Here is a 24,896-nt window from a genome sequence, read left to right as displayed (position 1 = left end):
ATAATAATAAAAAAAAAAAGCCAAATCGCAATATCACACAGCCTGCAGCCATCCGTCCGTCCATCCATCCATCCACCCAAAGCCATCCATCCATCCATCCACCCAAAGCCATCCCTCCATCCATCCATCCATCCATCCATCCATCCATCCATCCATCCATCCATCCATCCATCCATCCGTCCATCCAAGACGATGAACTCCCAGATGCGTTGCAGGCAGATGCACTCTCAATGGCAGGCTTAGCAGCCAGAGCCAGCAGCCTCCTCATTAGCGCCCGCCCAAGAGATTGGAAGCAGATACCAGCCTGGCCTCCTTCTCTCGCTTTGTCCTCTCACAAATGACTCCTAATCCTTGTGCTCTTTCTTGCCTTGAACATAATGAAGGGCAAATAGTAGAGGACGCCACAGCAAAAGCAGTGAGTCAAAAGAATGCAACTGGCATCCATCATCCTTGGACTGCAAATGAACATAAGAAAAAACTCTTCAGCAAAACATCATATGCCTGCTTAATGATCAGCAATGGTTTTGCTTGAACAATCAGTAACCCACCCAAGGAAGATACGTATTTGCTTGCTAGACACGGCAACAGTAGTATTCTGCACATTCTCGGCATCAGCCTAGCAACCGCTTAGAAATCAAGATCCCATCACACTACTGCTACTTCAAATCAATAGTTAATTACCTCCAAAACATCCGCAGCTTTCGCTTATCCGGCTGGAGAAGTGGACAGACAGAGGTATTGTCATACGGTGTTATGAAGCTTCAAATAAATGAAAACAAAACAACTTGGTGGCCCTCTCAGAAGCTGGCCTTCCATTTGACACACTTGCTTGTTTTTCCCACTCACTCCACCAAACGTCCCACGCATTTGCACACATATGAGCAAAATTCATCTAGGCTAGGGCCCGCTTTTGCCAAGATCCCTTGCGTTTAATAAGAGATTATATTTATGTTAGGGAGCGGGCCAGGTGAATGGTGAAATATGTCCACAAGACCTGAACCTGGGAGCTGCGCGCGCACGAACTTACATCTTAATAATGACACAGGCCTGGGGCGGCAGGCCCGTAGCGCTGTCTCTGCTCATTTCCCCTGTTCAAATCAGGCCAATGTGTGTGTGTGTGTGTGTGTGTGTGTGTGTGTGTGTGTGTGTGTGCTCATCTCAAGGCGAGTCACAGCTGCAAGTGTGTGCTACGTAGATGTAGCCCAATTACATTGCAGGGGCTAGTCTCCCAAGTACGTCCACTTAATATAAATCAGTATTGGATATAAATAAGTCAAGGGGGAGGGGTATGTGGAAATGAATATGAGGCTATGCTACGTGTGTGTGTGTGTGTGTGTGTGTGTGTATGAGGAAAAGACTGCAGGGGAAGCGGCGCTGATTAAATCAGAAGCGCAACAGTTTCCACCTACGACCATAATTTCGGCTCTATTAGGATGATGCTGCTTCATTTTTTTTGCGCTATAGAATGTAGCATCCTCTGGGCTGCTCAAGTTAAGTTAGGTCAAAGTAAATCATTTCTTCCCAAATAGCAAGAGAGAAATGTGGTCTTGCTTGCCCACACCATTTGAAAAAACAATTACAAATCCCCGGGAGGAACCAGCCAGAAAGGATATCTGGACTGTGCATGGCTCTGGAATGAGTGAAATGGTCAATAGATAAAAGATGATGCGCTTACTGGAATGAAATTTAGCACTGTATAGGGGATTGATTACAAGCTAGCTTAGTGAGATTGGTGTACATCCATAGCCTCACTTCATGAACGATTAGAAAGAGGCTTCTGGACTCCCCGTTCGCTTTCCTGCTGTCTGAGAAAGGGGCGCCAAGCTGGTGTCCATCTGAGAAGATGGGTCATTGCATCCAATCAATTTTTAGCTGCCATTTTCCAGCAAGTACATCTCTTGAGGTTGTATATGCATCAAATCGAATCGGCAAGTGTGTCTTTGGGGTTGTTTTTGGTGTGTGTGCTTGTGTTCCGCTCCCGTGGGTTTACCAGGAAACAGATGACTCGCACAGTTTGAGGCAACACATTGCCCCTTGCTCCTGTGCAGCAATATGTCTTGGCGGTCGGCGATGCAGCGAGTCTTACTCGTTCCAGAGATTGCACCGATAGGGATTTAAAGCCTATACGCACTAAGCCACCTGCCGTGTTATAGTCGCAGCAACATGAATGTAATCCGATAGCATCTCTGTAGCTAATCTCTAGGAATGTGGAGAAGACACTGGGAAACAACAAGAACATACTGTACTGTGCCACGTAGAGAAGACAAAATGAAGTGGAATCTGGAACCCATTGCAGCCGGACATACAAGCTGGCAAAGTCGTGCGTGGTTTGAAATGTAAAACCCTGCTACCTGACATCAATATTAAGGATAGTATAGCATCCAACCCTCGGGACCGGGGAAAAAATGTGCTTTTTAGATTTATCGAACAATTTTAGAATAGATTATTTGATCAATTAATGGGATCATCGGATGCAATTTGATTTGCGTTAAAAAAGCTGTATCCTCAATTACTGTTTCTTTCTTGTATTTTATTTTCAGCAATTTTTATTTTGTGATTAAAAAAAGGAAGCAGATGTTTGCAAATGTCTTATTTTAGATAAATCAGTCTGCTTTCATGAAGCACTCAAGAAATCAGACAATATTACTTTTGAGAAACTCATTTCAAAAGATTTGGACAATCTTGACAAAAATGGCTCAGAACGATTATTCTTAAAATACGAGGCGATTCATTTGATAGTCAAATTGTTGTCGATGAATCATCTTATTTTGACACCTGTGTGTTATAGTATGGCTAAATTATAAAGTACTTTTACAATTTTTGACAGTGGAAAAGAACCCAAATGTAAGCACTCAGGCACATACTACCGATCTATTCTATTATTATTATTATTTGTTGACCGATTCAACTGCATTCAACTTCACCAACCAGATACAAAATCAAGACTTCAGGTACGGTATTCATCTAACATTTTGAAAAAGCCCAATGAAAAGAACCAAAGTGTATTTCTTGGATGGTAAAGCACTCGAGTCCATACAGTGCACAAAGTACGCACGCACACGCGCCCCCAACGGGCATCCACCATCTGGCCTTCCGAGGGCTCAGATGTCTCTGGGGTAAAGTGAGCCGTAGGGCTACCGCGTGTGTACGTGTGAGTGCGTGTGTGTGCGCGTGTGTGTGTGCATGTGTGTGCGTGTGTGTGCGTGTGTGAGCGTGCATATGCATGTTGTGTTTTTGAGTGCTGTAGAAAGCAGGGGTGAGTGAGGAGTTACAGTTTACGTCAATGCTGCAGAAAAAAATGTGAAAAATGATATTGTGATGAAATGAATGTGTGCGCGCCATTAGTTCAAGCTTCAGCACCCGCATGCATGTGAGAGGCGCTACTTTTACACAACCAACGAGCATCCCGTTTTTAACGCCGCGAGCATACAAGCAGCAGGCAGGCAGCCACGCAGGCAGCCAGGCAGCCACGCAGGCAGCCACGCAGGCAGGCAGGGGTCGGCGCCACAGCCCGTGAGCGCACCTGAACCCAACGAACGCGGGTGGTCTTTTCACTGTGTGGCAAAAATAAGGTTCCATTCCATTACGAAATGAGGCCATGTCAGCTTCCTCTGCTCAGCGTAAAGGCTTGGGCCCGCTAGTAACAAGGCAGCCGCACATTCCACACACAGCGGTAGAAAACTGCAGGAGAATTCAATTCTACATCAGGTGGTTCCGAGCAGCCGTGCCTGTGGGCAAAATAAATGTGAGGCTTTTGAGTGATAGCGCCTGAAGAAGAGTGAAGTGAGACGCGGAACGTCATTGGACTCGGTAACTAAGGACACATCCAGTGCGCTCATCCGTTAAGACCAACAGGGCTGATTTTTGACACACGTTGGAAACTCCGACGTACATAAGGCAGTAAGTACTTAAAGCACCAGGTTGCTTGTTTTTAAATCACGCTAATTAACAGGAGAACTCAAAAACCACAAAACTAATTTCACCAGACCTTGTGGGAAGAAGCCAGTGGAAAGCTTATTAAATTTCTGGCATTGATTTCTTTTCGCCCACTCACTAAACATTACAGAATGTAATGAAATTTAAGGGTTTTCTTTCATTCATTATCATTTATTTTGTACCAAAAACATTATTATTTCACAATGACTATTATTATTATTATTATTTAAACTGGCATTGATTATTGAGCAACCACGTCTCGAAGCCGCTAAGCGTAAAATGCTGCCACCACTTGGCTGCAGCAGTATTTTTTGCACGCCGAAGAGAACCAACATGAAATCAGTCATGGAAAGTTAAGCTACATCAATGCAGACCTCCATAAAGCTGCTACACAACATTCCGAGGGAGCGCTTTTTTGCCACATTACCGATGTTCTCCTATCAAAGTAAATCCGCACCTTAGCGGAGCCGTCGATGTCACATAAGAGTTCCCATGATGATGCAGTCTAGCTCAATTTCTGCTCGTTTGTCAAACATGCATCGAGCCCATCTGAGACCGCATGACCTCCCTTGCTTGTCTTGCTTTCCACACCCAGTCTACCTTTGGTCCCTCCCCCAAACCCTTTTGCTTCCAGACTGTTGAATGAGCAAATTTATTTAAGCCTAATTGGGTTAAGGGCAAATAGCAACAAGCAATGGAGAATTAAAACCGTGTCTGGTGAGGACCACACATCACGGAGTCAGCGGGGGGGCTTAAGGGACTCACGGGGTGACCCGGGGGGACAGACACATGAGGGAGATGCACCAAGAGGTTTGCGTGACAAAACAGCACTGCAGTTAGGAATTACAATGATTTAAAGTCAATGTTCTTTCTCAGAGTCAGTTAGAAACTTAAGGTTTGCACACCTTGGCCACTCGGGGGCAGTATAGCACATACGTTCGAATATACCATCATGAGGACCTGTCACAGCTTCTCAGTATCCTGCAGTAATAGGCGTCGTTCTTTGCAGAGGACAAAGATTATGCAGTAGTTGTCTACATCTGTGTTCAAATTTGAGCTTGTCTATTGTGTTTTGCCACCTTGAATTAGCTTCTGAAAAGAGTGCTAGTGAAACACACACATGCACGCCATGCACACGCATCAATAAAAAGGATGAAAAGAGCAACAGATTGGAGTTCAGATCAGATTTGAACCTGCCTGTGGGACAAGCTCCTTTCAATTAGTGACCCAAACAAGGAAATTGCTTTCATCCTTGTTACCGGGGTAACCCCAAGAGCCCCCCCTTTCCCGCCCCATCTGTTCCCCAACATCACCCACCGTCTTTTCAACTCGACAACACCCTAACCTTGCGCTCGCTCATCTCAATAGCAAAACCGACCCGCAAAGTTGACGAGCACTTAGAGAGGCCGCAGTGGAAAGAATAAGATCATGATTTGTCCTGCTACATGATGAGTTTTGTTTTTTTTCTTCAAAATGAAAGAGCAAGTGCAGGATGATACTGTGGATGTCTGACCACAGCGGAGTGTCCCTGTGGGTCACCGGGCGGGGCGGAAATGAAAAACACATTGGAGAGAGGACACTTTCGCTTCTTATGGCATCAATTAGGTGGGTGGGTGAGAGAGAGAAAGAGAGAAAAAGAAAGAAAGAAAGAAGACTGCACTGCCGAATGTTATGATAGAAAGCGGCGGTGGGTACACACACACACACACACACACACACACACCCCCCCAATGCGGTCACAGGGCACATGCACACAAACCCTAACATTCACACTTCGAGCCTTTGATGAACCCAACATACATTTCTAATGAGAACATGCAACACACCATTCAAACCCTGAGCCTTTGAATTGTGAGCCAGGCGTCCACTTGGACACCATGCTGCCCAATGAATGAACATTTGCCACAGGATTCAACGATAGGAAAAAGCCCCCCTATCGTATACATTTGGATACACATTGTTTTCCAACTGGAGTATGAGAAAACGTCAACATAACAGCATTAACAGCAATTTGAATACAGTCATAGAAAATGCAATCACTATGAAAGCGGGTGACTTTCTTACGACAGAGTGGGTGCAGAAGAAAGAGCACAACAGAAATGCATTTAAGGACATGAAGACACTGGTGCCCGAACCCGGCTTTCAAACCCCTCCCATCCAACCTGCTCTAGGTGTACACACACACACACACACACACACACACACACACACACACACACACACACACACACACACACACACACACACACACACACACACACACACACACACACACACACACACACACACACACACACACACACACACACACACACACACACACACACACACACACACACACACACACACACACACACACACACACACACACACACACACACACACACACACACACCACACACACACACACACACACACACACACACACACACACACACACACACACACACACACACACACACACACACACACACACACACACACACACACACACACACACACACACACACACACACACACACACACACACACACACACACACACACACACACACACACACACACACACACACACACACACACACACACCACACACACACACACACACACACACACACACACACACACACACACACACCACACACACACACACACACACACACACACACACACACACACACACACACACACACACACACACACACACACACACACACACACACACACACACACACACACACACACACACACACACACACACACACACACACACACACACACACACACACACACACACACACACACACACACACACACACACACCACACACACACACACACACACACACACACACACACACACACACACACACACACACACACACACACACACACACACACACACACACACACACACACACACACACACACACACACACACACACACACACACACACACACACACACACACACACACACACACACACACACACACACACACACACACACACACACACACACACACACACACACACACACACACACACACACACACACACACACACACACACACACACACACACACACACACACACACACACACACACACACACACACACACACACACACACACACACACACACACACACACACACACACACACACACACACACACACACACACACACACACACACACACACACACACACACACACACACACACACACACACACACACACACACACACACACACACACACACACACACACACACACACACACACACACACACACACACACACACACACACACACACACACACACACACACACACACACACACACACACACACACACACACACACACACACACACACACACACACACACACACACACACACACACACACACACACACACACACACACACACACACACACACACACACACACACACACACACACATCATTCAAATCCGTCAGCAAGCTTTGCGGAAAACCTGCCAACGATCCCTCATTTGAGCCCTAGTTTTGTGCAAAGTTGCAAACATTTGCTGCTGTTCCACGTGCATGCCATCCCAGCTGTCAAAGCGCTGCAGCAAGCACAAAACCATTCCCAAAGTGTCAAATGGAAGTTTTCCCGCAAACATCACGACTAACAAGGCACGTTTTGGTTTTCTTATAGCTTACCTTCCATTGCTGAACAAGTGACGATCATCACGCCGAAGAGCGCAAACAAATCCACTCTCATGGCAAAATGTTGACTCGCCACAGCTTGTCCAGCCAAATTGCCAACACGCCCGCCCGTCCGTCCGCAGGGTGCGTGCGTGCGTGCGCGCGCCTTCAAGGAATCCTTCGCTTGTCGACAGCCGCTAACTCCAGCAGATCGCCAGCCACAGTGTTTGTCACATTTCAAGGCGTAGTAAACAAAAGTGCAAATGTTTCAGCTGGTGCAGGGAAGCCGGCTGCGAGTGTGGGGAGAGGGACCGACATGCGGGAGACACGGGCGGGGAGGGAGGGAGGGAGGGAGACCTGACCTGCGAGGAGCGTAATTTTACCTCTGTAGCCAATCAGCAGCGGCGAACGCAACTCGCTGGCCAACCAGGAGAAAGGCTCCGCCCACGCCGTGCCGTGCTGTCAAAAACACCAAACTTTTCGGATCCACTCCAAGCGGTTTTCCTGCCTGCCTGCCTGCCTGCCTGCCTGCCTGCCTGCCTACCTGCGTGCCTGCGTGCCTGCCTGCCTGCCTGCCTGCCTGCCTGCGTGGCTGCCTGCCTGCGTGGCTGCCTACCTGCGTGGCTGCCTGCCTGCCTGCCTGCCTGCCTGCGTGGCTCCGTGGCTGCCTGCCTGCCTGCCTGCCTGCCTGCCTGCCTGCCTGCCTGCCTGCCTGCCTGCCTGTCTGTCTGTCTGTCTGTCTGTCTGTCTGCCTGCGTGGCTGCCTGCCTGCCTGCCTGCCTGCCTGCCTGCCTGCCTGCCTGCCTGCCTGCCTGCCTGCCTGCTGGATAGGCGAGACCTGACCGGTCAACGCATGTTAGTCATTCTTTAACATTCATGTACTTGGGTTTTAGTCTAGTAAACTACATGGACTCAATGTTGGGTGATAGACACTAGACTCTAAGTCCTGCAGACCTCTTGCTATAAGTCCTCCAAAATCCTGCCTGCCTGCCTGCCTGCCTGCCTGCCTGCCTGCCTGCCTGCGTGGCTGCTTGCCTGCCTGCCTGCCTGCCTGCGTGGCTGCCTGCGTGGCTGCCTGCCTGCGTGGCTGCCTGCCTGCGTGGCTGCCTGCCTGCGGCCGGCAACCGCTAAACTGAAAGGAAGTAGCACCTCCAGCTGGACAATCTTTTCTACTACATTCACCGATCGCCACCAACATTGACCATCTCTCTATAAATGTTGGATGATTTAAACACATTACAGAAATGAAACGGGTTGTGCAAGTTTAACATTTATATCTGGAGTGGTTAAACAGGTGATGGGAAACCACCCCTAACCCTAACTTTTACTCAGGGACAGCATTTTTGAGAGGGCTGTTCAATTGCAGAGTAATAGGTATAAAGAAATATGCCTAGAGGCAGCGTTTGATAGTGAAAGGAAGTACAAGTTCTCGGAGGATATCAACACAATCATATTGGGGAAAACATACAAACCCTATGCAGGGGAGGGGGCCTTTGAGCCAACAATAGAAGCCAGTGCTCCTTAACGCTCATATTATTGTTATTCATTCTCTTGAAGTGTGTCATGTAAAGTGGGTGATAGAAAATGTGTTCAAGCCTCCAGTTCCACCTCGTTTTACACTTTTGCCATAATGAAGTCGCCCACTTATTCCTGCATATTCCTTAATAGGCTTTGGTAAGTTAAACCGCTTCCCCAAACGATATTAAAGGGCCACTACACATTATTTCCACCCCTTTTTTACTCTTTCTTTGTGTGTGTGTGTGCGCGAGCACAATAGCGCACGCGGCCTCCCTGCTTTGTTTCAATTTCTTCTGGGGATGGATTCAGAAGAAAATCACAAACTCCATCAAAATGGGAATTGTGCAACTCCAGGGTGATTATACATGTATTGCGCTCTTCACCTTAAACAGGGAGCCGGCCGGCCGGCCGCTTTCTTCTGCATGAGCATTTGACTTCTAATTTGGCTTTTGGTGATGCAGTGAGATTCAGGCAGGAAATCACAGGACTCCAAAGAATGAAAACAAAACCACCGGTTGCAGCTTTTCTCACTGCTAGTCACAAGGAGCTGTGTGGCACTTTGCTCCTGATGTGATGCTGATAAATACCCCTTCATTTGCTCTAATCACATATGAGGTTAATTGGGGTTCTTTGTTGCGTCGCCCGCCCGCTTTGTTTCAGCCAGCGGCAGCATTTAAAAAAAAAAAAAAAAACACTTTCCCATTAACCGCACGGCCTGGTGCTCCCTTCGCATTTCGGCGCAAACAAAGGGCTTCGACCTTGCCAACATTTGACACGAGGCAAATGGTTATTTTGGAATCGGCGTGATTGTGAGCCCACTCCAGAGTGTCATAGAGTACATTTTTGGAGGTGGACTCGTTAATGAGGAGTAACAAAGCCAAAGCTGCCAGCTTATCACTTGCTTCTGGCGCGTAGTGACAGGCCATCCCACTCTTTGTCATCTCCTTGATGCTTTCACAGGGACACTGTGACAACAACATTCCAGCAGTGCCTGCAAAGCTCCACACTGACACCATGGAGCTTTTGCTGCCTTGAGTATAGGCAATACACACAATGCATACGGCACGAGCCCCAACGCCTGGATATTTATTTATTACAAATCGCCAGTAAAGCACAGGAGCAAAACCAACGGTTGGACCTTGTGATAATAACATTGACCTTTGGAGGCAACTGCAATCCCGCATCAGCAAATCAATAAGTGATGCTTGGAGTATGATGGGTCCATTGTAAGCGCACACATTCTAAATGTCACTAACACACATGAAGCAAATATGAGCAACCAGCACCAGTAAATACTCCTCAATCTTTCCAAAGATGAATCAAGAAAGGAGAACATGAGTGAATACCTCCATACTTGTGTCACATGGCCCTCATTACTTCGTAGGTTCCCACTCAACGATTTCTCCATTTAGGGCCGTGCTCCCGTTTTGTCAGCTCATTGAGGGCTTGATGGATTAGCACAAGTGTGTGGAGAAAGGTGAAATCAGGTTGAACAGGGCTGCAAAACTATGGTATGAGGTTTGTCGTAGGTATTAAGTGTTAGGGTTAAAAACAATCATTCACGAATTAAGGAAATGTAATATTTAAATAATGATAATAAGTCATGATTTATTTTAGTATTGTATTGCCAAAATTCCATCTCTAAAATGCATCGACATTGAAATGTGAAGCACCTACGTTACGTAAGAGGGGGCCACTCGAGTCAACCTGTTAATTATCATTTTAATTTGAAAAACAATCCACTGTAATAAATACATGACAAATTGTGAAGAGCTCTGTGGCTGAACATGTGGGCTTTTGGCGCCTGTCAGCGGCCACGATTACGTAGTGCACTTTGATTCATACGCTCGGGGATGGGCAATTTAACAACTCGTTTCTGCGGGTTTAAAAAAAAAAGAAATAAAATTGGAAATGTTTCATATCTTCGAATTAATATGCAGGCAGGTGTAAACAGTAAAGTTGCTTCTGCATACGTCACCTCCACGGCGTGCCATAAGAACATTTTGAAGCCCAACATTGTATTAAGCCAAACTCCCCCCTAGGTGGCGGTGCAAGCATTCGCAAAGCGTTGTAATCCACAAGAACGTCTCAACAACGTGAAACATGACTGTTTTGTGTCTTGTAGAATCCCGCAGATGTTTCATGAATGACAATGAAATTCATTATAAATAAAGACAAAACATGAGTGTAATTATTTCATTTTTGAAATAAAGCATTTGAATACCTAATCTATTAGTTACCTTTCTTGTCTCCCAATTGGAAATATTAAATGAACACAAACGTTTGCCCGGCCGGCCCACTACTATGAATGAAACAGGACACTAACAAATTGAAAATCGTATAATGTTTATAATTGACCATTTTAGATACAACAGCAAACAAGACATCTGCATTGTTCTTTTCCAACCTCTTTCTGGCATTTCTTCTCGCCACAGATTTCCGATAACAACACAACCATAAAGTCAATAAAAACAAGAAAGCCGAACATGTCGTTGATATTTTCTCATCCCTCCAAATTGAACTGCGTGGAGGGTTGAGGTTATTTCAAACTATATTTGCAACGTGAATGATGAGGCGTCGTGACTGAAGAGCAGCGTCAAAGCGCGCGCACACACACACACGCACACACACACGCGCACACGCACACACACGCACACACACACGCACGCACGCACACACACACATCCGTGCTACACTAACACCCATGACAAGATCCCATTTCAGAGCTATAATTCTAAAATGTGCTTGTTAAACTTAGACAAAAGTCTCGACGTCTTAACATGGAGCTGCAGTATCACAGGTGCTTTTTTTTTCTTTTCATAGAAGCAGAAAACTAAAAGATTGTGGTTTGTTGATTATTTTTTGGGGGGTGGGTGTGACGATACAAAGATTTGGCAAATTCTCGACGGGATTGTGCTGTTCCTCACGCACGGGCCATCCTTTGCCACGGAAATAAATATACATGACAAACTGGCAAGAAGCATTGTTACGACAAAGAAATAATCCATCAAAAAATGATCATTTTGATGTACGTTCAATTAGAGTGGATAGTCCCCGTCGACTGCAGAAGCAATGGTTCTCTTGAAAAATAAAAGCGAAGCAAAAAAAAAAAGCGTTTTGGTGCCAAGAAACTGCATTGGAGTGAGTTGAGGAGCTTCATTTAGACAAATGTAGTGCTTTGGCGCTATCTCCGTTCAAGGGTAGTTCTATTGATGTAAGCGGGGGGGGGAGATCTGTTTGGACAAAAGTGGTGCTTTGGCACCATCTCGGTGCCAAGAAATCATGTAGAAGTGGGATGCGGAGCGTCAAGTAAAAAAAAACGACACGACTTCCGCTTTGAGACAAAAGTACCGCTTTGTCACCATGTCGCAAATTCCTTGGTGGGTGGGGGGGGTCGTGTCGCTTACTCGCCAGGGAACCCAGCCCTGCCGCGAGTCTCCGGGGGAATACTGTATTGGGGTCTCTTTGTCAATAAAGATTATTTTGAAACTTCTCTCCATCCTCCTCCATTGATGGAACGCGATGGGCTGTTTTTCTTGGAAAATCCTGACAGTGTGTTCCCATTGAGGTTTGACACACAATGGCGTGCTTTATCTTGATGGCTACACAAAAGAACAAAGGACTGACCTCAGGTCCTGTGACGTGAGGAATGAGGGAGGGAGAATTTTGAGGGCAGGTGAGTCAGATGAAGAAAATTGCACGTAGAGTTGACATTTGTATGCAAATAACGGTTAGTTTGCTGACTTCTACAGTCAAATCAGGGAGTGATTAAATCACTCTGGGTCAGTTCTCAACAAATAAATAATACCATCAAATCACTAAGTGCCATTAAAAGAGAACTAAGAAATGCATTCCTCCGCCTACGGTGTTAGTGTTAAACACGACTTTTCGGTACAATTGCCCCAAACACCGGAAAGATTAAAAAACAAAAAAAACACCTCTGACAGTGTCATATGATAGCGAGAGATGAAAGACAAGAGCGCATTTTTGAAGACTTGTAATTGCATTTTTCTTCTCATCCCAACTCAAAGCAAAGTCCGTCCAAATTCTTTATACGAAGTGAAGTTTTGGCAGAGTAACTAAGACCCGGAGCTCTGGTCTCCCCCCCGCCCCGCCCCGCCCCGCCCCGCACCCCCCGCCCCACCTTCTCGAACCATCACCAAGCCCAAAGCCGGTCCCAACCTCAGTCTCAGCCTCGCTGGCCATTATCGCAGCCGCAAAACAAGCAGGGGAAGGAGATAAGTGGCGATGGAAGGAAGGTTCTGACCGGCTGAGCCTTTCACCACCTTCTTGTTTTCGGGAGGGTAGGGGTACACGGGTCGCTCGGTGACGGGCACCACGATGCGATGGGATCGGGAACACGCTTCGTCGGTGCAAATGGCGCCGCTTCCGGAACCGCTGGAATCATCGCCTATGGACACCAGATTGGAATGTGAGCTTGTTGCAACTTGGATGACAAAGATAGATTCTTGATTCACTTGCGTAGGTTGTCATGGAAACCACATAGAACAGGAGAACATTCGGAACCCCAAAAAATCAAATCCAAATCATTGAGCTCCTAAAATATTTTGCAAATCTGGAAATTTCATTTGGGATTCATAGCAGTAAACAATGTGGCAGTTTTGATACACATTTTGGAGCAAATTGAAAATGCAGATTAAAACAATCTAATTGTAGATCAAGGGACCACCCACCATCAGAACCAAGAAGCAACTAGTGGACCACTTCTTAGGCGGAATATTATTTTAGTTTGCACCGAAGGAGGATAGACCTATACATTGATACATTGGACAGACGATTGAGAAAATAAATCTCGTCCAAATAATAAATCCATTTTGTTTTTAAAAAGGGTCATAATAAATAGAAAATATTTTGTGGGCAAATCCATCCAGACTCGACAGAATGTTCCAGTCAAAGGATTCTCTTTGCAAAAGTCATTCACTGAATCTAATGACCTGTCTGGCATATTCATCGATTTTCTGTACAGTAATTCTCTTTTTTTTTTGCATTTTAGCTCCCACACAAACGCAGGAGTGGGAATGACTCTTTTTTGGCTGCAAGTATTCCGTGAAGGCCACTTGACTGGACCTCACGACTGCTGGCGAGTGTACAAATGTCCTGTGGGTGCTGCCGGGGAAGGTCAGCCGCGTTCCATTTCTGTCCGCTGCTGCGCCCGGCCTTACTGTAGTCGCTAAACCTTCTGTTTGGGACGAGCCGACTGGAGAAAGCCGCCAATCCACTGATGACAATCGTGTCCTTGTTGCTAACCCTGTTCAGCGCTGGGGTGTTTTCAGATGAAACTCTCACTTTGCTAACAGCTTCCTTTTGTCGTTTAGCACCTCCCTCTCTCCGTTTTGATGACACTTGTGTTCAGGTAAATCCAAAATAATAGTCAAAATTGCTGGAACAAATGTATCAAATGGAAACGATTACAAAGCTCTCTCAGTGAAGAAGCAAAGCAATTTTAACTTCTTTTTTTTTTGTAACCCCACAAAGGATGAGGAAAATCTGACTTGTGGGTTTCCTGCTGGACAAGATGACTAACAAAGCGCAGCAATGATGCCTTCACACATCTCAAAGCACAAAACATTAACTCAGGATAATAATGGGATGGAGACATCCGGCCGGCAATTGGGCCGTTGATCGCAAAGGTGCGTGTGGGTGCGATGCTCCTATTTAGTCCCATTATTGCAGTGCACTTCTACACCTGTAGAAAGCGGACACTGAATCCTGGAGCTTTTCTGACATGCCTCGCTCGTATAGCGGTTCCTTCATGGCATTTGTCACTTTGACAGATTTATGACACTTTCTGCCAAACGTTGGAGGTATCATTTCCTTCATCCACAATGGGACACATTGCGGTCGTCTTTGACCAGGCCTTCCGAGTTATTTTTGAAAAGGCAGCATTCTCGCTCGACATTGAATCTTCTCATTTTTGTGAAATGCGCCGTTGAGCTTGGTGGCGGTCGTACTCACTGGTGTCCTGGAAGTCCACATCGTTGCCATTGAGAGCATTCTTTAGGCGGTGCGTCATGATCTTCAGCTGCATGATCTGCTGCCTTATTGCCATGTCTGGCTTGGTGATGTCGATTTCCACTTCGGGGTTGTTGATTTGGCTCGCCAGGCCGTCGCCGATGACTTCGGGGAGGTATCTGGAACACAAATGTTTACAAGTGACAAGCATGCAAGTGCTTCTCTCTCTCTCTCTCGGACAGAAATCGATGCTATTCGTTAGCCTTTCTGTGACGTTTTGCCTTGTTCATTAGCAATAAGCAAAATAGACTCAGGTGGGTGTTTGAAGTATACATGATTTCTTGTCTTTGAGTTTGACACAGCCGAAAACTACATTCCATTTCATTCAAAAGGATTGAAAGCCTAGCATTCCTAGCCTTGAGCAGAGCCAATCATGATTCATTTGGATCTGATAAGTTGAACAGAGACAACCAAGCGTAGAGTGGGCTATCAATTTGAAAGGGTTCAAGGGTTCTTGCAAACTCCCTAAATCCCATTCGGAAGGTTTGAGCTGAAGCAAAAAAGGCCGCCAGAGGCCAAATCAAATGAATCGCGTCTATTGGCTGAATGTGAAATCTCCGTCCCCTACCTGGCGCGGGTCATTCCGTTCCAGCACCTATCTTCAGCACCCGCGCCCGTGGCCACTCGATCGCTGCACAGCATTCCCGGGAGAGAAGTCCAATATGGCTGCATGTCCCTCAGCCTCATAGTTACTTCAGACACCTGGAACACAGTGAAGGACAACAGATGTTCTTTTCTACTTTGTCCCCAAATTGCCATCACGGTATTCCATTGAAACACAGGGATGGGAGGGAACAAGTCCCGCCGTCCTCCGAGTGAGCCGTCCACCCAAACAGTCATTCCGGTGGAATGACCTCATGAGTGGAAAGGTGAAACCAACATGAAACGAATTTAATTGTCTGTGCTTAGCAGTTCTTCCTGCCCCATAAAACCTCCTGTGCTATTGGCCGGACTTTGTCATCAGAGAGTCATCCGGGTAATATTTTGCAGCTCACCAGTCGGCCAAGTTTGTTCGCGCTGCTCGCCGACCTCTCCTCAACTGTGACCTTTTCCTTCTTCGGGAAGACGTCGGCTTCTGCAGCGCCGACTGATTTTTCTCGGAGCGGGCCGCATGCCAGAATCAACTGGGATGTGAGAGAGAATGAGGAAGAAAAGAACAGGCAGAAATGGAGAAAGAACATGTTGAGAAAGATTCATACAAAGTAGTTAGGACAAGGGCCAGAAAAGTCACAATAAATGTCAATATTTGAGGTCTTAAAATATAAGTACTGAACCTAGCCAAAAAAAACATATATACTGTATAGATATATATTCTTTGATGATCTCCGGTTTCTGACAAAAAGGTGGAGAAAATGAACTTTTTGTGACAACTTCTACAACCCTTTCATGTTGATCTTCTCCTCAAAATCTGTGCCAATCTCAAATCCAAAGCGATGCAACCGGAATCGAAGCCAATTGTTAAGGCATTGACGCAGACGCTAGTGCTACATCCTGGCTGCTCCAGCACTAAATCCGACTGCTAAAGACCCAATGCTCATCTTAAAAGCCAGCGTACAGCCAAGGTGACAATTAAGAGGAAATGATTTCATAGTTTAGCTTCAAATACATATTGCACTATAGGGCTTCCCATATTGAATTGTCCGTGTTAGTAATAGCTTATTGACGCTAACATCCAATGATGGAACTACATTGGCTATTATTTCAGCGTCCAAATATACTGGCACAAGCATCCGACCGAGTTAGCCATAGACACAAATCAAAAGAAGTGTCCCTCCTTATTTGCATGAGTCAATCGGATGACAGTTGCGAAAGGAAGGATCCCCACGGGCATGATATAAATGGAGCGCTGGGAATACTGTAAGACCGCAATCAATCTGTCATCCAGTGTGGCCCTCTTAGGATAGCCTCCAGTCTTTGAACGTTCACACGTAACTAGAAATGAATAATCCTGTTTTAGGCCTGCGGGCCAGCCTGTCCCCTAAATCTCACCGAGGCTCATTGTAGATTGAACTGTCACCAGAGGAAATATGGTGTCAAAACAGAAGGCTGCAAATGACTTTCAGGCACATTAACACACGACCTCCTGCATGCGCTTTGCTTTGCTTTGCTTTGCTTTGCTTTGAGGAAGGTGGAAGGAAACAAAACCACCTATGTACGCCGTCGCTTTGAAGCTTATGTAACCAGGGAGTCATCGAGCGTTAATACCAACCACATTGAGCGTTAACGGGATCAACCGCAGTCGTCTTGACTTTCTCTCCATTTCGAAGGGGACGCTGTGTTTGACACCCATCCGGGGTCAGAGGTTGCGCACCAGCTGAAACGGTGCCCCCAACTGAACTGTCAATGTTCTGACCTTGCTGTTGGTGGACTCCAAATGTTCCACCATGGTCGTCATAGCTTCTGATATGCGGTAGGGAAGAGAGAGGACCACAACATCCACACCGGATGGGCCATCGAAGCGATTGGACACCTGCATCATAGTTTCTACAAAGACAGGAGTCAGCCATCATCATGCAAGTGTTGAGTGCACTCCCCCCCCAAAAAAAGAAAATAAATAAGTTTCTCCTCCAACCTGCCAAGTGCCGCCATTCGGTGTTGAGGTCCGCCTGGTTGGCCAGGCAACCCTTCAAGACGTTGCTGCAGTAGTTGACGCAAGGTCTGGCGGTGGGCATACCTCGGCAGTGGGGACAGTAAGTCATCCTCATAATGGCTCGCATGCACTCCTGACTCAGTTGCACCTGGGGAGGACGTCAAAAACATGCACAAAAGACTGTAGTATTTCTGCGATATGTAAACAGAAGAACAAAAAAGCCACAAAAGATCCTAAGTGGTGGTAGGTCATCGCCTTTGATGACCTTCACCACTTGCCAATGCATTTTCATTGGACGGTTCCCATGGCAACAACTTTGGAGGACTACGTTCTTTCTTGGTTTGGCGGCGGTGGATGAAAAGGCTCTGACATTCATACAAGTATGCACAGGCCCACCCTCCCTCCCTCCCTCCATCCTTTCTATCTCACAAGGCTGCGCCTTCAGGAAAGGGCCTTCGTGCGTGAAAAGCGAAACTGGGTTAATACCAGTAAGCCTGGCTCACGAGGGCGTACAGCTATGCATGCAAAACCTTAGATGTGAATGTGAGGGACACAAAGAGAGAGAGAGAGAGAGAGAGAGAGAGAGAGAGAGAGAGAGAAGGAAGGATGCAGCCGGCTATGCATGGAAATGCTGACATGTGGGCCAGGCTGATGCATTTTTTGAGGAAACACTGCTTGCAACATTAAGGTCACACCTAAAAGCAAGAGTTGGGTAAATAGGATGATATGGTCAAAGTGGGACTGTGTAAAAAAACAGAAGTGGTTGAAACGGCAAACACTCCAAACACCCGTGAGACTTTAAATATAGATTCGAATCATGTTCAGGACAAAAGTGCAGCCGCAGAAAGCGTGGACAGAACGACGTCCCTTGTTAGAATACATCATCATCTTATTAATAGAGTATTTGCGGTACCTCAGAGCTAAAAATGGCAAGCATTAAAGCAGTCAGAAAGGCTTTGGATATTTTCCTGAGACTAAAATGTGTCAGACGATTCACTCGGCACATTTGCCCAACCAATGTTTTTTTCTTTTTTTACATAGCACAAACATAACAAAAGCTTCCACCTTAACTATGATAAGTTCTAATGTGAATGGTTGACACTGCTGCTTTTAAAGTTTGTCTTTCAGTGAGTAGGTACCTAAATGTTTTGGATACAGCAATTTGCACAGATGGGACTCACAAACAACATACACTTGTTACAAATACAAAGACAATCTCGGGCAGGGCATCGATTTGTTAGAAGGCCAGAATTGTTGCCACCGATCACCGTAGAGGGCCGACCTGCAAATAAAAGTGGAATAAACTTCTCATTTTGGCATAGAATACTTCGGTGGGGGGGGGGGGGGGGGCAGTGCCCAACGGCCCCCACGCTAGCTCCGCCAGTGTTTACAGAGAGCAAAATGTCCGACCAACTGACGTGTGCAGTTCCTTTCAGCGATGAATGGTCGCTACGTGTGATTGACTGACGACCAATCTAGGGTGTATTCCACCATTAGCCCGAGGTCAGCTCGGATAGGCTTTAAATATCTGCAAACTTAAAAAAGGAGGAGTGGTATTCAAATAAATTGTGGATGGAGCATATTTTTGTTGGACTTTGAAACTACCAACGGCGAGCTTCCCATGAGGTGGAAAAAAAGAACGACATGCTTCATGATGAATTTGGGGATAGCGTGGAATGAGCCACACAGAAAAGCAATAAGCACATTCCCGGGCTTAATCTAAAGTCAGATGAGACATGAGTCACATCCTTCCTTACTGCAAACTCTCCTTTCCTCCCATCCTCGCCCTGCCACTTATTAGCCAGGGATGAGTCAGACAAATACTTTTTGCTGAGAAAGGGAGATTGCAAAGAAGGAAGTGTAATGTCTGGAAAAAGCAAAACAAAACAGGATGATGCAGAATGTTTTTAAAAGTTTGACCAAGAGAGATTGGCAGTGGAGTTAAGGGCTTGAACGCTTGGGCTGATATTGATGGGAGTTCAAGAGGAGGCGAGGCGAGGCGTTCCTTAATCTGTTGGTTGTACCAAGTTCATTTTGTTTTCACTTGTTAATCACTTCACTGGTTCTTTTATCTCAAACAATATATTTTAGGTTGCAACCTAAAATATATTGTTTGAGATAAAAAGAACCAGTGAAGTGTTCCTTAATCTGGTTTCCTCACTCATACATCTTAATGCTGGCAATTTTGGGTGGGAATGAGGGATACGGAGGAAAAAAAGAAAGAATCTTTGCCGTGCTAATTAGAGCTTTACTGTAATTCTCACTAAGCACTGTGAAGGAGAGGTTGCTACTGACAACATCATTTTGAAGTCAAACTAAAATAAGATCCTTTGAAATATCTTTTCAATTTGCAAATCACCCTATGGCATTCTTTTACCTAAACGGGACGACGACTGATCGAATCTTGCTAATTATGGGCCGAGATGCAAATAAGCCTGTTTAGGACTTTGACAAAATGTGGTGGTGACAAAACCATTCTAAATGGATTACAGTCCCCTTTCAGAACAAAACACAGCAGTGACAGTGTTGAATGACATCATCATGACGATTACTGATTCAAAAGAAGATTGTGCAGCACTGTTCCAAGAGCAGTCAAGGGCTTTTGACACCGTTGACCACAAAGTCTCCGAGATTGGAGGATATTGGGATGTCTTCAAAAGCATTCAAATGACACAAAGGGCTCTCTTTTTGGAGACAGCACATCTGCCAGGGTGGAATGCTATTTTCTCGTGCAAGCGGCAAATGCTCGCTCGCTCGCTCGCTGGCTGGCTCGTTGGGTGGGCGTGTTTGCCAATTTGGGTTTGCGCCGAGAAAGTAAGTGGAGTGCTGGTGAATTTCATCAGGTCGCAGACAGATGGATACAGAGCTCCACAAACACAAGTGGTTATTCTCAGCTCATTGTGTTTTTGATGAGAGGACCCGTTCTGGCCAGTGGAATACAGAACAATGCTTCTCTCACACGCGGATTACGACGCATGGGCCTGTCTTGCACGCAAAATGGTGCCATGTCACCATGCGACAGTGAGTGCGCAACATTCGAAAGGAATGAGAGGAGTCGCTTTGATGCGGTCGGAGGGAGGGGTGGGGGTGGGTGGGGGCTAAGTGGAGTCAGCTGTATGTGGTGCAGCCCGCACATCTGTCGGATCCACCAGCCAGCCAGCCAGCCAGCACTGGCCTGCAAAATTAAAACACTCGCCTATTGCACTATGGACGTCGAGTTCAAAGAGTTAGGGTTGACGCTCTTTGGTGAACTCCCTTGTCTCTTGAAAATGTTGTCCCTCAGGGGTCTGGACTAGGACCCATTTCATTTACCTAGCTCTGTTTTATTTATTTACGATCATATAGGGGTCAGACGAGCAAGTGCTCCTCCGGCCGTCATTGACTGTCTGCTGTATGCACACTTGCTCCATTTTTGCTCCTCTTATTTATTATGTTCTTTGTTTATTTCTTATTTATTCATTGTTTGTGCCTTCTTGTTTTTACTTTTGGTGTTGTTTACTTGTATGTACTATGTCTTGTCACCACGGGATAGTGGGAACGTCATTTCGATCTCTTTGCGTGTCTTGACATGTGAAGAAATTGACAATAAAGCAGACTTTGACTTTGACATTGTTCTTATTAATCCACTGCATTATTTTCTACTTCTTACTTCATGGTACAATGGCAAAATGGTCATAATTGCTTCAATTAGCAAACCCATTATATACGTACCGTTATGTTTATTGAAGCGTCTAGTAACACCAAGAGAGCAATTTGCCTGTGTCCTTGCTTGCACCTGATCAACATCACATATTCCATACATAATATGTCACACTTTAATTGTCCCAGTGCCCCATCAAACTCGTTGCGGTCCCTGATTGTGATTAGCAAAGGGCCTCTCTCTCCCTACGGTGTGACGGAACGAGCTGATCCACACTCCTCTTGGTGACGCAAGAGAAGAAAAATGTCCGATTATACCGTAGCTTGTCTCCTTACGATTGCCGTCCTAATTGTAACAAAGTCCCATACAAGGTGCACGGCACAGTTTGCAAAAAAGCAGAAAAGCTAGAAATAAAGCAGCTGTCTCGTGAAGACAGTGATAGTGAGCAAAGGAGGGAAAAGTCATTTGTTCAAGAGGAGACACTCGGCAGGATGGATGGTTGACAGACAAGTGAGAAGCATTTTTACGATGTTTCTGTTGCTGCTTCTCTCACCGACTCATTCATCTTGTGAATGTGTACGATACATTATTCAGAGTCTTCACACAAACACGCATTTTATATTGTGTCTTTGACTGGAGTCAAGCAGGGTTGTTTTTTGTTTTTCTTTTTCCAAGTTGCCTCTAACAGACATTGACTAAAGGGTATTGCTGTTATTTGACTCCCCGAGAGCATAGAAATAGGGCACGACCTAATTTCGGGTGCTTCCAGTGTCCGGATATTAGTGCTGACGTGACAATTTGTCATTTCCGAGAAAATGGGCCAATTATTTCCACAAATTCTCAGGTGAGATGGTTTCATGACGTCATCACTCACTGTCTCTCAGCTCCAATAAAACATCATCAGTTGTGAAGATGTGAGAAAAGAATTGCTAATCAATATATTTTGACTACGTTTTAAAAATCTATTACAACACCACATGACGACACGCTCTCAAAAGCCGATCTACCTGATCCGCAGCTACGATACGGGCCTCGTGTTGTCAGACAGTAGCGTAACAAGTAACGCTAATATTGTTCCTCACTGTATTTACATTCTCAGCCTATCATATATATATATACTATATATGTATATACTATATCACCAAGTAAAGAGCTATATTATTCACGTCTGCTGCAGCATCTGTGAATTTCCTACATGACGTGTATATTGCTCACGGGAGCAGCACCCTCGACAGCCCTCTCGCCCCCACCGTCCGACCGGCGGAAGATATTTTTCACCTCGCCTCCCATTCTACGAGCCAAAATGATTTCGCCGTCTCGCTCTGATCTTAACCGTCGTACTCCTTTCTTATACAGGGCGAATAGCATTTCTCTTGGGGGATGTTAACTGGACCCGGTAGACATTTTTTAGCGGGGGAGTTGACATTAAGTGGTGTTGCGGAGGATCACTCCCTGAGCCCAGGGCCATACTTCATGGAGTCGCTCGTTTGCACCAACGTTATTGATCTGGAAGAGTAACGCCGAGCCTATATGTGAGCACATCCTTCTTGCAAATGAGCCATCCTTAAGTTTGAGGAGGCTTTGCAAAGCGTATCTTTTGGCATGTTCACATATCAAGGTTGGGCTCATGCGTCTATTTATGTATAAGCTACATACGTATTTGCAGAGGTTATTTTATGCAGGGTTCCCAGCCTTTTCGACGACACGGCCCGCTGGGAGTAAGTGAGCCAGATGTATGCTCCAGACCTTCTGGTAATATAATAGCCCTGTCATAAAAAGTCAAATAAATGTCCACCCAAACAGTGTACAGAAACACACACACAAATATGGGCGCATGTGGAGATATACGTATATGAAATAAATTGCAATGGTCAAAGTGGCAGATACTAAATTGAAATTTAGAAGGATCACTTTCCAATCTGCTTGGACTTGACCATTGGAATTTATACAGTGTGTATATATAGAGAGAGATACATTTCTCTAGCTGATACACCTCCAATTAAAAACAATGGGTTGGCTCTCCATTGATCTATTTTGTAAAAGGTCAAAAGAGTTGTTGTTGTTGAAGTTGCCCATTGCGCTCAACTTGAGTTCACAGATCCATCCAAATGTGTATCCACCTCACAGTTGTGACAAGATACCAGTTGGTGAATGTGCCCACAAGAGAAGGCCGGCCACTCAAGAATGTGCATGGACTGCCAAATTCACTGAAATGCCTTGAGCGATAGATGCATTATAGCAGAGAAACGTACATTTCCTATGAATCATTTATACACAACAACTCTCTCTGCTTGATAATCCTGCTGATAGTCAGCATGCACATTTCAGTGTAGCTTTTGATAGCTTTATGCTAATAAGGCGAGTTAGAAGCAAAATCCATGGTATTTTTGCCAACTTCCACACCCACTGAGGTGTAGGTCAACTTATATCAAATGTTTCCTTCAACCCGGATTGGAATACGCAACTAAGGTGTGGTCCACCCATTTCATACCAAATAGGGAATTAATCAAGATTGTAATGCTTATTTACAAAGGTATTGATCTCAAATGATCTTTTGGTCTTTTACGAATTGGGTGATCCTCAACAGGAAAGGCAGTAGAATGGGAATAAAAGAACCAAATGCATTAAATAGATATATATTGCATCGTTTTGTGGCCAATATAGTCAATTGGCCACAACTAGGAGCTAAAGTGATTGCATTATAGCGACATTAAAATGAACGATGCAACGCATAAATAACAGAAAAGATCAGCTGCGGTAGAGATTAGACGGCGGTAAAAAGGTTTATGAGCATAGGAGTCCTTTTCACCAACAACACTAAAAATGAGGCAGTATGCACGGTGGAAAAAGCGGCTCGGAACAATGAGCGCTGTTTCTCTGTTATGGCACCACGGCGTCCAAGAAACATGACATCAAGACCAAGAAAAGAAAGGAAGGAAGGAAGAGAAACGCAAATATTACCTGGGACACTTTACGGACCACCTCTCCACTGACGACCAGACCTTGAACAAAGGACCGGGCGGCCACAAACGTGCGGGTGACCTTCATCTTGAGGTCACGGGGCACCTCTCCGAAAGGGTGAAGTGTCTCCAGCTGTTTCGAGACACACTCCAAGTACTCGTCCCCTGGAGGAAACAAAAGAAAAGCCATCGATATAAACGAAATTGTCCTTTGAGTTTAGCGACGCTGCTTTAAGGTGTTTACCGATGGAATACTGCTTGTTTGCATGGAAGAAGAGTCTCTCCAGAAGCCTTGCCCAGAATTCATTGAGAGCATCTTCCAGGTTAATGTTTGAGCCTCGGTAGTAGTGCCTCAAATCCGTGTAGAGGTCGCTGAACACAAGAGCATTCTGGGAGTAGAAAGACCTCCAGGTGGACATGAAGGTCTCCTGTAGCGTGAGGGCCGAGTTGTTCAGCAGCTCCAGAAAATAACCTGCAAACATGCATGAAAAGTATTCTGAGGACAAAACATTCTGATGGACATGTGCAGGCCAGCCTTTCTTGTTTTTTG

The 24,896-nt window shown here is 45.6% G+C and overlaps 2 protein-coding genes across 5 annotated transcripts in view; both read right to left on the bottom strand.

Annotated features, from left to right (window-relative positions):
• The window catches only part of LOC119137326 (ephrin type-B receptor 1-B), a 96,332-nt gene extending 88,393 nt beyond the window's left edge, over positions 1-7,939 (bottom strand). For all 4 annotated transcript variants that reach the window (XM_037276566.1, XM_037276562.1, XM_037276565.1 and 1 more), the window contains exon 1: positions 7,621-7,939. In XM_037276566.1, coding sequence (XP_037132461.1) covers positions 7,621-7,681 — 61 coding nt within the window. In that variant the 5' untranslated portion in view covers positions 7,682-7,939. The remainder of the gene's footprint in view (positions 1-7,620) is intronic.
• Positions 7,940-11,452: 3,513 nt separating this feature from the next.
• Positions 11,453-24,896, bottom strand: part of gpc1b (glypican 1b) — a 47,727-nt gene continuing 34,283 nt past the window's right edge. The window contains exons 3-10 of the mRNA XM_037276567.1: positions 24,591-24,818; positions 24,348-24,511; positions 17,729-17,894; positions 17,510-17,640; positions 16,152-16,280; positions 15,725-15,858; positions 15,100-15,275; positions 11,453-13,534 (exon numbers count right to left, since the gene is read on the bottom strand). Coding sequence (XP_037132462.1) covers positions 13,329-13,534; positions 15,100-15,275; positions 15,725-15,858; positions 16,152-16,280; positions 17,510-17,640; positions 17,729-17,894; positions 24,348-24,511; positions 24,591-24,818 — 1,334 coding nt within the window. The 3' untranslated portion in view covers positions 11,453-13,328. The remainder of the gene's footprint in view (positions 13,535-15,099; positions 15,276-15,724; positions 15,859-16,151; positions 16,281-17,509; positions 17,641-17,728; positions 17,895-24,347; positions 24,512-24,590; positions 24,819-24,896) is intronic.

The sequence above is a fragment of the Syngnathus acus genome, chromosome 17 (assembly GCF_901709675.1).
Source record: "Syngnathus acus chromosome 17, fSynAcu1.2, whole genome shotgun sequence".
NCBI lineage: Eukaryota > Metazoa > Chordata > Actinopteri > Syngnathiformes > Syngnathidae > Syngnathus > Syngnathus acus.
The sequence above is the reverse complement of the archived record's forward strand: the minus strand, read 5'-3'. Positions and strand labels throughout refer to the sequence as shown.